General features: G+C 39.7%; 1 protein-coding gene across 10 annotated transcripts in view; it reads right to left on the bottom strand.

Annotated features, from left to right (window-relative positions):
* The window catches only part of LOC143143655 (uncharacterized), a 35,865-nt gene that overhangs the window by 14,496 nt on the left and 7,119 nt on the right, over positions 1-14,250 (bottom strand). For 5 of the 10 annotated variants that reach the window (XM_076305166.1, XM_076305165.1, XM_076305167.1 and 2 more), the window contains 2 exons: positions 8,768-8,862; positions 2,561-3,185 (listed from right to left, as the gene is read on the bottom strand). In XM_076305166.1, the coding sequence (XP_076161281.1) occupies positions 2,561-2,929 (369 nt within the window). In that variant the 5' untranslated portion in view covers positions 2,930-3,185; positions 8,768-8,862. Of the gene's footprint in view, positions 1-2,560; positions 3,186-4,212; positions 4,923-8,767; positions 9,567-9,600; positions 13,258-14,250 lie in introns of those variants that run through there. The other 5 variants (XM_076305175.1, XM_076305173.1, XM_076305172.1 and 2 more) reach the window with 5 other exon arrangements.

Raw genomic sequence — 14,250 nt, forward strand, 5'->3', positions numbered from 1 at the left:
TCCTCGAATCTCCATTTACCGACGATTATACGATCGCGAAAATCTGTCCCGTATCATTGAACGCGGACGAAACCCGACCGGCAACACGCTCTTCCTCGCTTCTTCCTTAACACGTGTCAAAGAAATCTACTCCGTGGTCAACTTCCGGTGATAAAGTAACCGAGTTGTAAATTAAATTTTATAACAGCCATTCTATTTAAACTCCAAAGTAATTTCGTTCGCAATTTATCGCCGCGTTGCTATACACATTGGCGAAAAACTGGTTTATATCCTTCGAAGAAACTTTCCTACGGTTCTTGCACGCTTTTCGAGAATATCCTACCAGCTGCAACATTACGTACTTCTGTAATCGCAAAATTTCGAAACGTTCGGTATACGGTGTTTTCTAGGAAAAATGGGGAAACGGTATTTTCTAGAAAAAGAAGAGCTTACGTTTATCGAAGAAACTTTCCTAGAGCTTTTACACAGTTTTCGAGAATATTCTTCTAGAAGTACCGTGACGTACTTCTGTAATTGCAAAATTTGTAAACGTTCGGTTTACGATGGAGAAACGGTATTTTTTAGAAAAGAAGAGTTTACGTTTATCGAAGAAACTTTTATAAAGTTTTTATACGATTTTCGAGAATATTCTTCCAGAAGTAACATTACGTACTTCTGTACTTGCAAAATTTGTAAACGTTCGGTTTACGATGGGAAAACGATATTTTCTAGAAAAAAAGAGCTTACGTTTATCGAAGAAACTTTTATAAAGCTTTTACACGCTTTTCGAGAATATCCTTCTAGATGCAACGTTACGTACTTCTGTAATCAAAGAATTTTAAAACGATTTACGATGGAAAAAGAAGAAAATTTGCTCCGCGATTCTCGAGGGCAGCGTCGTTATTAAAAGACGTAAAGGTAGACGCGAAAGAAACAATTTCTGGTAAAATTGAAACATTTCGATGGAAGCCACGAGTTTCAAATTGAAACAAAACGACAGAGGCCGCGTTCAGTTTTAACGATTTAATAAAACGAACGCGAGGGAATGTAACTCGAATTTGTGTTTGTTGCGCGTAAATATAGTTTAATAGTTTCCATAGTCGTTACAGGTATTTTTGTAAACAATTTTTCACGGTCCACTGTAAAGTATCTCGTAGCAATTCGAAGCGATTCTCCCTTTGCATCGATAAATAGCCTACTCTGAATTATTAAATACTCTGCAGCAATATAATTTTACTTTATAACCTTGGACTCTTTCGTATCTTATTTTACATTTTACGATTATAGCTTGTGTTTCTTTTTTTATGCAATATTATATTATTTTTATCGCAAGTAGTACGTTATAAGTTGCACTCTGTGCGAAATACATTTTATGTATTCTATTCGTGTTTGTACAATTTCAATGAAATTGAATTAATTTTTTTTGTCTTGAGATTTATATGTTTGGGTCAATTTCGAAAATTGCACCGTGTTACGACTTTTACAAATATTATGGAGACCAATTTATGAATAAATAGTAGACGAATAATTTTTCAATGCAGATAAAGATAAAGCCACGATTGGAACTTTTCGAAAAACGTTTATTACGTTTCGATCGTTATTGCTGATCTCTGGATCAAACAATTTTTGTTTTATTATACAGCTAAACGAAAGAGAAAACGTGACAAACATAAAGAGGTCGTTTCTATTCACATTGTTGTACCGTATTTTGAAAACTTACGAAAAAAACAGTAATTCGTTTCGAAAACGCGAATATTGTCCGTTACGAGAATCAACCTACCGAAATAAAACTTCCCCGTTCATTGTTTCGTTAAAATGTAACATAACCTAAATACAAACCGCGAGCAAGCTTCACTTTTCGTGTTAAAAAATTCACATCGTCGGTAACCTCCTCTACGAAACACAACGTTGCAAATAATTTGTCGAGTCTGTTACAAATAAAACTTCTTTCCGTTCGTTACGTCACATAGGTGTAACATAACCTAGACACAAACTGAACGTTCACTGTACATCCACGAAACGCGTGTACAACCTACCAAGTATTCCCCGAAAGTTCAATAAAAACAAAAAACTTCATCCTATTTGTTACTTACTCTCGTAATATAAGATAACCTACATAGATACGAGCAGCGATCACCGTTCACCGTTCATTCATAAAAAAAATTCACATTGTTGAGCACTTTCTCGAAACACGTACAACGTCGCAAATAAAAAAGAAGAAGAAGAAAAAGAAGAAGAGGAAGAAGAAGAAGAAACAAAAAAAAAAAAAACAGAATCGTTCCTGTATTCTCCACGCTTTCTCTTTCGTTCGATCGTGACAAAGAAATTTTCTGCACCCTGTCCGAGAGACCTCACGCAACAACGATCCTGAACAACGATCCTGAACAACGATCTTGAAGAACGATCCTGAACAACGATTCTGAACAACGATCCAGAGCGTTTTTCGAAACGAGAAAATCATCGTTCCCCCCGAGAATGCATCCTCGACACCCAACCGTGAACGAAAACTCACGGTTTTCGAGTCCCCGGAACGCGCGAGCTCGATCAGTTTGGAAATCGTTGTAAAGGTAAACGAACCGACCTTGAGCAGTACGAAAACCTCGAAGCCAGCCATGAGGAGCATCGTGGCAGCGCTAAGGGCCGCCAGAGGAAGAGCCCAGGGTCGTTGTCTGAGCAAGGACCTCGAGTACGGTTGAGTATCGGCCTCGATCTCCTGGCTCTTTTTCCCAGGCATCCTGAACACCGAAACCGTCCGGTTCGGTGCTGGTACACTGATGACACTCGCCACACTGGCCAGACCGTTCTTGTCCATCGCCACATCGCCCGGTACCAGGAAGAATTCCGTCGACAGCTCGTAGTCCCTCGAAGCCTGGGCTCGTGTCGCCGTAGTTCCGGTTGGACCGAGCCAGCTTGCCGTGGCCCACGACAGGATAATCGGACTCAGTCTCATCGCGTCATCCGTACTTCCGTGGGTTGTCACTGTATTGGCGTTATTGCGTTCTCTTTCTTCTATTTTTTATTTATTTATTTATTTATTTTTTTTTTTTTTCGTTTTTTTGTTTTCTTCTCTCTTCTCCCCTTTCCCCTTCTTTCCCCCTGTTTTCCCCTTTTTTCCAAGTTTCTACAGCGTCACCGGGACATGCACCGTTTCCTGCGTAAGCGCATCCTTACGCGCCCGCTTCTCTTTACTCGGTGGAATAGCGCACCTGCAATTACGATTCGCCTCGGTAATTAAGACTCGTCGGTCCATTCGATTGGATTCACCGCCGAGTAAAAGTGAAAATCGACGACGATACGTTTCGGTGTGAACGTCAACGCGCGCAAACCGTGTTGATGATAGGTACGGTGAACGACGAGGATGAAAAGTGTCTCGTGAATTGGAAACCTACACCGATGATTTACCGCGTGGTTAACTGATGCTGCGGACGAAGTTTTGGTAGGTTCGCTTCGAGTACGCGAAACTCGGGACGGTTTGATCGGCAGACAAAAATTTCGAAACGGTTCGCGAATCTTTTGCGTTTTTGTGCATCTCGAATTTCCAAGAGCGAAATTTCAAAGTTCGCTACGGTGAGTTCGGTACTCTTGGATCGAGATTGGTAATCTTTTTTTTGTTTTGGAATTCACGGTATTCGAAGCGACCGAAAGATCGCGAGGTACGAAACAATCCGTAACGATTCTGTGTTTCGTGTAGCTTGCCCGAGGAACGAATTTCTGTGAGAGACTTTCACGAGTGTTCGTTGCTCGCGTTCGAAATTTCAAATATTACGAGAACTCTGACGCGATCGTAACGAAACCGTTGTTCGATATTACGTTCGAACGTACACCGTGCTCGATAAACGCTCTTCGAATACACTCTTGTTCGGTATTTTTCGATAAAAATGTTCGAGTGAATTACACCGTGCGATGTTAACGATCGACACTGGACATTAACCGTGGACTCTCGTTGGAAAAAGTTCGGCCAGAAAAATTCCAGCGTCAACCGAACCAAACTAGAGCCTATTCTCTGCGAGAGCCAAGCATGACCAGTCCCCAGGCATTCGTGGAGTCTAACACCATTAATTATTATGAACAGGGTCAGCCGTAAGTAGAGTGAAGCATAAACCGAGTAAAACCGGAGTAAAACCGTAAAGACAGGTATATCGTGGTGTTCGCGCGCCACTGTTACAACCGAATCTATGGCAAATGTTTGAACGACGATCGATTTCGGTGTTTAATCACGTTAGTCGATTGGACCTTTTAAACGTCGATCATCCTCTGGCTTCGATATCCCGACGACACTGCCTCCGGCGCATCTCTTTTCGTTATCGAGGTCTCCAAGTGGTGGATACTTTAGTCTTCGACGGAAACACTATCGATATTGCGAAATAATTGAGCACTAACCGCAGATAGTCTTCAATAGGTATTTTCGTACTCCTGGAGAACGTTTATCGTGGCGGGGTATACGACTGAACGATAGATCAACGGACACTAACGCAACATACTCGTGGTTCGTCGATACTAAATGAAATTTTCTGTCAGATCATGGGCCGGTTCCACGGTGCGATAAGTCGATAGAGTGGCTGCGAAGCGCGTGTTAGGAGAGCCGAACTCCGACTAAACCAACGAGCATTCTCCGGGGAGAAACTGGAAGCAGACTGGAGTTCCGTTCTGGAGGTGAAGCCTATCCGTTACGGAGGAGCCAGGGAGATGGTGATGACGATGCCGAGGTGGTAGTGGCATACAACAGGAGCGGAGCCACGCAACTCTTAGAAGAGGATTATCTCTTTTTCCACCGAATTCGAGAAGAAGAAAATCGTTGTCACGGGCCCGATCCTCGAATCGGTCTATAGAAACGTTGCGACTCCTCGAACAGAGCTCGCGTTTCGAACGATCCGTGACAAATTGCAAACTCGAGCCACAACTGGATATTTTTTTTTTTCTTTTTTTCTTTTTACAGCTAAAAGTGCACAGTTCAAAGTACAGCGTCGATTTCGAAAGGTAGAAAATTTTTCTACCCGACACGTTGCAAGTTTTTCATACACGTGGTTATAAGTTCGAGATCGTTGATTTTGTATCGTAGAAAATTTGACGATTGTCGCGAATTTTTTTTTTTTTGTTGAAACGTGCAAAAAGGACAAACTATTTTCTTCTATTTTTTTTTCTTCTATATTCGATTCGACTTTGTAGATTTTACACGGTGAATTCAAACCAGCTTCTACGGTTACAAGATGGTGTACGCACTTGAGAATTGTAATTCCAACAATTCAAATTAGAATTTGTAAAAGTTAGAAACCACGCTACGCTATGAAACGCGGTATCCTGTTCTTGTAACTGTCTCTATTAACATCTACTATATTATATTATCTTGTACTTTCTAATCGTTATTACTAAGTATCCTTTTTCTCTTTTCTGTTTTGCATAATTGCCTCGCTGACAAACATTTTCGTTTATTTACGACATTCCTTATCTCGTTGGAATTAAGTATTTTCTCCCGAAGGAGACCCGCGTATCAGGTTCGAGGATCGAGTGAAATAATAATGCAAATTTCTCGTGGAAATTTTGTTTCCACTCGGTTAACAACCGACTGCAGGAACGAACAACGACTTTTACGAACGAGAATTTCGAATCTTACGAACATTGCATGCAAAACGATAGCAACGAGGAGTTAGATTCGAGTGGACGAGAATTTTATACTAATTCGTCGATCGATGAATTGTCGTTGGCTCGTCTTAAAATTTAAAGCGAGCCATTATATAGTTGCGGTACGATTCGACGTGTCGTGAGATGGATAAATCGTTTGGTTAAATCGAGCAACGTAATTTCCACGAATTCCAATTAATTCGTAATTATCCCGGACAGGTCTATTTCATCGAGACGGTGTCGATCTGATCCGCCCCTGGCAGGATGAGAGAAGGAACAGAGTGGAATAAAAGAGAAATAGAGAGTAGGATCGGAATGAAAGAAAGAAAAAGAGAGGAGCTGGTCCTCCGACGTCGAAGACCGGACCCGGCGACGCATTTACATATCGTACGTGTAATAACATCGAAAAAGTTTTAACAATGGCCCGAGGTCCGCCTCGGCTGCGAAAACGAGGAAAAAGGGGAGAAAAGAACCAGGGAGGATCAGGATCGATTGAAGAAACGTTTAACAAGCTTCTTTTGACTTTGAGCAACGAGACATCGGTAACATCTTCGCGAAATTGTTTACCATAGGTGGTCGCAGAAACAACGAACAAGACGAGACCGTGAAATTCAAACGGTCTTCGTAATTCCGTTCCTTCGAACGGAAAATTGAAGAATCTTACAACCGTGTGACACGATTCGCAACTACCGTGTGTTACGCGTTATTGTCTCGATTGCACTCGATGAACAATAAATTAAAACGTCTCGATCAGACTTCATCGGTTCCGAACGAGGAAAACCAAAGAGTCTAGAATTGTCCAAAGTTTCGAATTATACTTAATATTGGAATTATCCAATATTTGCTTCGGATAGACGCGTAATCGAGTAAATATAAAGGAGTAATTTTCTGTACTTTTTCTTTTTTTTTTTTTACTTAGAATAGAGACGATCGAGTACAGATGTTTTCGTTCCTTTTAGCAATACCGAAACAGTTTATTCGTATCGGGGATATGGATCGGTACGTTCTCCAAAAGAAGAAACGTATCTTCGATACACACCGAACGGTTGCAAATTTCAATAATCCGTTTCTGCAACGTTGAAAAAACAAAAAAGAAACGAAAAATCTATATTCAACCACTCGACGTTCCATTACGTTTGACGAGGAAACTTCGAGAATCCGGCTAGAGCATTCGTCCCGTAAGACTAACGCGACAGGTATGAATTATGTACCTTGGCCCAGAAATCGGCTGTAAAATTATTCTTGCCGGTGAAAGTGATAACAGAGAGGGTTTCCATTCCAGATCGGAGCTGCGCGTCTTATTCGACGCCGAGCGTTTGAACTAGATAACATGTAGGCGGTCGCGCGTCACAGATCAATGATCGTTTGCGCACATACGACACGTTCGGTAGCTGTACGCGATCGATCCCTTGCAACCGAGGTTCGATGAACTCCTTGCCTCGAAAACCGGACAAACCGTTTGCACGTTCAGTTCGGGGGCTCAGCTTCCTCAATAGCGAGTACAACGAGCATACCTCACGTTTCTGACTCTTCCCGTAACAATGTTTCCGGCGATCGAGCCAATAGCTAGGCAACCAGTACGCTACAGCTTCGTAAACGTCTTTCGACATTGTTCGTCAGTTGGAATTTAAGTCGAGAAAAATAATGAAAGTCGGTGGACATCACGGGGTTGTCGAGTACGAAATCGTCGATAAACGCGCGAAAGTTTCAGACAATCTCATTAATAAAAAGTCCTGTCGGATGGCATTTATCCAGAAGTGGAAACATCGTGTACAACGATCGGAGTTGTCGTTTGTGGTAAAATAATTACTCGACGAATAAAACGTCGCGAGCCGAGTATTTCCGTGATTTTTGAAACGAGGATCGCGCGTTCGATTTTTATTCAAATTTCGCACGGGGTGATATCCGCGAGATCTTCGTGGGTGAATTTCTTAAAATTTCATTATCGAAAGTGTACCCAAATGATGTTTATACGGATGTTAGTTAAAAGGAATTTAGTTAATAAATCGAATCGTTTCTCGGAAATAATTGTTTGGCACTTTGTTTTTCATTCTCGACACGTTTTGACTAATTTATTTGTTCGCCTTTTTTGGCGATGAAATAAAAAAACCCTTCTTCCAAACGGTTAGGTATTCGATGCCGTAAGTGAGGTGTTTTCATGATTCTGCGGGCGAGGATTATGTGTTCGACCGTTCGTATGTTCATCGCATACATATAAAGCATTTGGGCGACGTGATATTCATGAGTAGATGTACGTGTGTGTGAATTTCGTGTGTCTTATTTTGATTACGGTTGACTCGATCCACTCGACCGAGGTATCCTACGGGTGGTCGTTGGCAAAAGTCATCTATCATCGTATATATTTTTTAGTATCTTTTCCGTTTTCTACTTCTCGTTCCGTTCCTTTTTTTTTATGTAGCTACTTAGACAATTTTTCTTTCTTTTTTAATTTTCAAACAGATTCGGCAGTTCGTAGTTTCAGCTACTCTTTGCTGCACTTTTAGCTGCATTTTTAGCTGCTCCGTTTCCTACGATACATAAAACATCATTCCTACGAAAACAATGTTTTTTTAAAATATTCTAATCCCTGTGCACCGGACAATCTGGCGCATCTGGTTACGATAAAACTATCGGAAATTGTTTCGAGTACGAAAGAAAATAGATCGAATAGAAATTATTTGTTCCTTCGAAAAGAAAACGCGAATATCTAAAAATAATAGAATTTACTATTCCAATTATCATTTTTAAACTACCTCGCTCCAATAATGTTTCCCAGATCTATTGAAAAGTAGAATAGTATTTTGTGTTTGTAGATCCAACAACGATCTTTGTAAATCACGTTTCGTGTAATTTTGCACCGATAAAATCGAACGTATCAACTACCCGTAGTTAAAATTGCTTTCGACGAAATGCGAAGAAGAATCGTTTAAAGATTACGTAAAAATATATCGAACGGTGATTTATACGAGAACAACTCGTCTCGATTTTATTCGGCTCGAACTCTTATATTGCATCGCTGCGCAATTTTGTACGGTATGTACAATGAATAAATTTTTTCTCATTCCCGTTGAAGCTCTTGGACGGTCCACGCGTACGTGCACTTCCACATATCCCGTAACAATGTTACCGACAAACAGGCTCCAGCAGGAAACATAAATATTAAACCTACCGAATTCGGAACGAAGTTTTGCGGTGTTTCTGCGAAGACAGTTCTTCTTCTTCTCCTTTCTTCGGTGTGGATGTGCTCGACATCCTCCTCGTTATCTGGAACAAACATCAGTGAAGTCAAAGAAGGCATGACGATGAATTCACGACAGTACTCGCAAAAAGAAACGTCTGAAATCGTATTGTATATATTTCGTGCCTGTACATATACGCGACAGTTTCCTTTCAAATATAATGGCCATTTTTATTTACGCGATTTATTAAAATCAATTCATTCTACCCGTCTCGTTCATCGAGGTACAACCCAATCCTACACGGTAGACCGTTTAATCGAAATTGTGCAAATAGATATTAATCACAAGTCGAAACATTCCAGGAATTTTCTAATTTAGTATCGTGCAATAGTATCTAATATTGAAAGTAGATGGTTGTGTTTTTAAATATAATATTCTTGGACTAGGGAGAAACTGATATATATGTGCACTTACGATACATATGTGCAATTATTGATCTAAAATCGATCCACGTAATCGATGAACTAAAATAATACAGGTATGTAAATTAATCCCATTTAAATAGAAGTTTTTTTTAAATTCTCACATTATAAATTGCGATGGGAATAGATGTACTGTTCGATTCCAAAAGAATTCTATTCTCTATTATTTTCGTATCATTCGAAACAAACGTACGAATAAAATATTATTGTATCGTGCAGAATGTAATATACTATCGAACAAAATTAGTAATTATACATAATCCACAAACGTAGTTTTTTTTTACTGTATTCGTATGTTTCGAAATATGTTGCACAAGAGCAATTTTGAACAAACGACTTACCTTTGCACTCGTACGTACGATATCTGTGCATGAAATAATCTTCCAAAATAATCTTGTAAACATGAAATTCGTGAAGACTGAACCGTTGTATTCTCTTCGCGATGGAAAAACAAATTCAATGTCGCTCGTGTCACTTTCGTTGTTAAATTTCTTCGACATCGGTTTCGTTTTCCAATTAGACGATTGATTTGTAAACGTAAATCGGTAAAGGTACCGTGTCGAAGTACTCGATTTACACTCCTCGGTTCGATAGAGAATATTTTCACGCGTCCACGACAATGTTGTAAGAAAATCGGTGCAATTTCAGCACCGGTGTACAGAGTTATCGTCGATCTTCCGGATAAACACTCTTTCCCCCCCCCTGACGATTATTGTACCTGTTGTGTTTGTGCGTTGTTAGAAAAGTGATTTATATCCCTGCCGGCCGGCGTTCGCAAATACTTTTACTACCGAGAAACGTTTTAGCCATTCGTGCGAAGTGAAAAATTCACGGAACAATAGACGTTGTCAAAGACTGAGCAGCGAAAATCCTTAACCGAAGCTAGTGTAGGCAAATGCGTACAAAGTACAATGTCTCGCAATGGCCACACCCGGTCACTTTCTCCGCCAAAGCCAAAGTCATTCTTGTACTGTAAGTTACTACGCTTAATGACGCAAGCTGCCCACGCTCGAATCTAATGCGAAGTACGGTGAACCGCTTTCATTCTGGTACGTCGACCAACGATGGAATGTAAATTACAAGCTCGGCCGAATAAGGAGGGGAAAACAAAAAGGGAAAATAAAAAAACGGTTAATTATGACGCGACTCTTTAACGGCAAAAAGCGGAAGATCGAGTCGTATGACGGCCCTGACCGAATTTCTTCGCACCTGAAGATCAATCTCCGAATCTTTAAGCTTTCAAACATTCGCAAACAGCGCCACGTTCCTCGTTCGAAACACCTATCGATGACGTACAATTCGAATTTGAGATTTACTCCCACGAAGTGACTCGTAGATCTTCGGACGATTTGTTTGTTTGTTTCTTTTCTTTTCTTTTTTTTGTAGATGTAGATCGTAATAAACAGATAAGTGAAATTCGAAACGTGATTGTAGAAGTTCGATTTGGGAATTTTACTCGGTCGTTCATTGGAATTGTAATCTAAACTGATCGAAGAAACAGTCATCTTGGGGTAAAATAATTTAGTATCGCGCAATAGTATCTAATATTAAAAGTAGATGGTTGTATTTTTAAATATAATATTCTTGGAGTATCGAGGGAGAAACTGATATATAAGGATAAAGATAAATATGCATGTAGGATACATATGTGCAATTATTGATCTAAAATCGATCCACGTAATCGATGAACTAAAATAATACAGGTATGTAAATTAAAAACGTAAAGTTAATATGGCTATCTCGGTTGAATCTACGCAACGTGCTCGATGAATTAAAATAATATATGCGAACAAACTGAAAACGTGAAGTCACTATAGTCGATTATTGCAAACAATATTCATCGATATCGATCTGATCAGAATCGAGCTCTTTGTAAAATTTAAAACACCGATACGCGTAACGTGTTAATTGTATCTGGTTGTTCGAAAAGTCATTTCGTTTCTTTCGGTAAAAATAAAACACGATTGTTTTAGAATGTACAAACATTTTATCAAATTATATATTCTCCATTTTGGAAAACGAAACGACTTTCCGAACGAAATATTTCGTAATGAAAACGAAATGTTCCGGGTAGCGAACATTAATCGAGAAATGTTGAAATTCGTGCACGTGAGATTGAATTGTTCGAAACTCTCTGTACCGAGGATTATTCCAATGCGATGGAAGCCACGGAGCGTGGTGAGCGCGAAATTCCTTCCTCCACCCGAGGAACCCTAAATGATGCGGAGTACCGAACTCACTGTGTTGCAGTAAGAGAGGAGAGAAGTCGCTTGCAACCGGTTTCGACAAACTAAAGCTAAATAAAGTCATGTACCGGCGTGAACGAAGGAAATCGTTCTGTCGATAATTGCGCCCTCGAAAAACTTTTCGATCCCGCTCGTGAAACGATCATTACCCGCCGCGTAATATTTAAAAACGGTAATCATCATTTTCGAGTACACACACGCATAATTTCGGTGCACGGCCCGGGACATATGATTTCGTACGCGATACGGTATCTTGGGATCGTGCGTTTTTCGACACTCGAGATCGAAGAGGTTTCTCGGTAGCTGCTAACGATAATTAGATTTCTTTTTCCCAAACTCTTTCGAATTTCACGCAAACGGGAGATTGTTCGTAATCGTTGCGTCTAAGGACGAGACGCGGTAAGAAAAAAAGAAAGGCTTATCGAACAGTATTGCTCGGTGTACGATGAAAATATTTAGTTAATTTTCTTCGCGAATGATTCACGGAGCGGAGAAATATTAGATACACGCCAAGCGTGTACGCACACCACGATAATACGTACAAGAAACGTACGTAGTGGTTCAATATGCGTGTACGTTACTCGAGTAAAAATGTTATTCGTTATTATCTTGATCCAATTGTATCGAGAGTTCTCTTTAGCGATGCAACGTTGGAAATTCGTGATTCTCGTATATTCTCAATCTCCCCGCGGATATTTAAACGGCTCGTCGATATCCAAATGACAAATGACCAATGATGATTGGTCACATTGTCCGTTGGGGATTTTATTATTGAACCGTGTAGCTATATTCCGTACGAAAGAATTAATTGTCGGGGTACCAGCCCTCGAGATAATTAATAACAATTCTCTCGAGCGATACCTGTGATCGATCAAGAAGCTAACATTCTTTCGCGACTCACCCTTCGTCTATCCTTCGCTTCGTCGGGTTTGATACGTTGATAAGTCGACCCTTCCACGGCGATTCATTTGAATATAAATCCGGCTGTGTACACACGTTGGAAGCCTCGCGAACCAAGACGGTAGAAGAGGATAGGGGATCGGTAGAGAGAGTGGGAGAAGCCGAGAGTGGTAAGGTGGGAGAAGGACGAAACGAAGAATTCTTTTTTCGTTGCACATTGTAACCGCAAACCGCGGTGGTCGGCCGTGCAGGATATTTTTTATTCCTCTTATTTTGGGTTCCTCTTCGTGCTTGATTTTTTTATTCCGTTTTAACGGTTGCGCGCGTATGGAATTTGCAAACTTATTCGCAGTTTCAGCGAGACCTACCCTTATACACAAATACCGAGTGAACCGGTGTAAAAAGGAAATTATCGAACCGGTGCGTTAAAATTTCTATCTCTTGTTGCATAACGTTTCGTTGCTGGATTGTTATTGGATTATTCGGGAAGTCGTTTCGTTTTTCAAAATGGAGGATATATAATTTGAACAAATGTTTGTACATTCTAAAAAAATCGTGTTTCATTTTTACCGAAAAAAACGAAACAATTTTCCAAACAACCGAATATTGTATCTCGATTAGACGAGAATCACGCGTCGATTAATCTTATAACGGGGAGAGAATAATATTCGTACGGATACGAAATTAAACAAACAAGAGGAAAGTAAGTTTTTGAATACAATTGAGGCGAACTCAAGGACACGATAGTATTCCGTAACTTCGACGATCTGAACCGTGAAAGAAAGCGCAAATGCATTAAACATCTCATTCTTCTTCACTTCACTGTTACTAAACATTACGTTAATGCATGGAAAATGCGTTATTTTTTTTTTTTTTATAATTACCCGACGTATTTATGTCGCGAAATTGATACGATTAAGATAACTAACGAGCATAAATGTAATTGACAATTAGGGAATAATTGGACAAATAGAAACAGGAACTAATAATTCCGGATTTAACTCGAATACCGTAAGCAACGATTAAACAAAAATTTCATTTCGACAACGAGCTTGAAATTAAATAACGTGTAACGTAAAACTCGAATAAAGGATTGATTTAAACTATTGGAAGAATTGATTTCAACTCGACAACGAGCTTGATTAAATAATGTGTAACGTAAAACCAGAATAAAGAATTGATTTAAACGATTGGAAGAATTTCAACTCGACGAGTTTGACTAAATAATGCTTAACGTAAAACCAGAATAAAGAATTGATTTAAACGATTGGAAGAATTTCAACTCGACGAGTTTGACTAAATAATGCGTAACGTAAAACTAAAATAAAGAATTGATTTAAACGATTGGAAGAATTTCAACTCGACGAGTTTGACTAAATAATGCGTAACGTAAAACCAGAATAAAGAATTGATTTAAACGATTGGAAGAATTTCAACTCGACGAGTTTGACTAAATAATGCGTAACGTAAAACCAGAATAAAGAATTGATTTAAACGATTAGAAAAATCAATTTCAACTCGACAACGAGCTTGAAACTAAATAACGTGTTTCAACGTAAAACTCGAACAAAGAATCCGTCCAAACGATTATTCGCAAACCAAAGCGACGGTGTCGAGAACGTTGCGCGTTAAATAATTCAAAACCGATTACAATAGTGTTTTGAAAACATGGTGAAAAATAAACCGTAAGAGAGGAACGAATGACCCAATGAAGAATGACGCGCGAATTTAACGCGAGTTGGAAAAAGGAATATCGTTATATTTACAACGCCGCGGGGCAAGGGGGAGGCGGACTAACATCGAAAAGGGACGACTATTATTTTATTCCGCGCGCGAGTGCATTGT

The sequence above is a fragment of the Ptiloglossa arizonensis genome, chromosome 2, assembly GCF_051014685.1.
Source record: "Ptiloglossa arizonensis isolate GNS036 chromosome 2, iyPtiAriz1_principal, whole genome shotgun sequence".
Classification (NCBI taxonomy): Eukaryota; Metazoa; Arthropoda; class Insecta; order Hymenoptera; family Colletidae; genus Ptiloglossa; species Ptiloglossa arizonensis.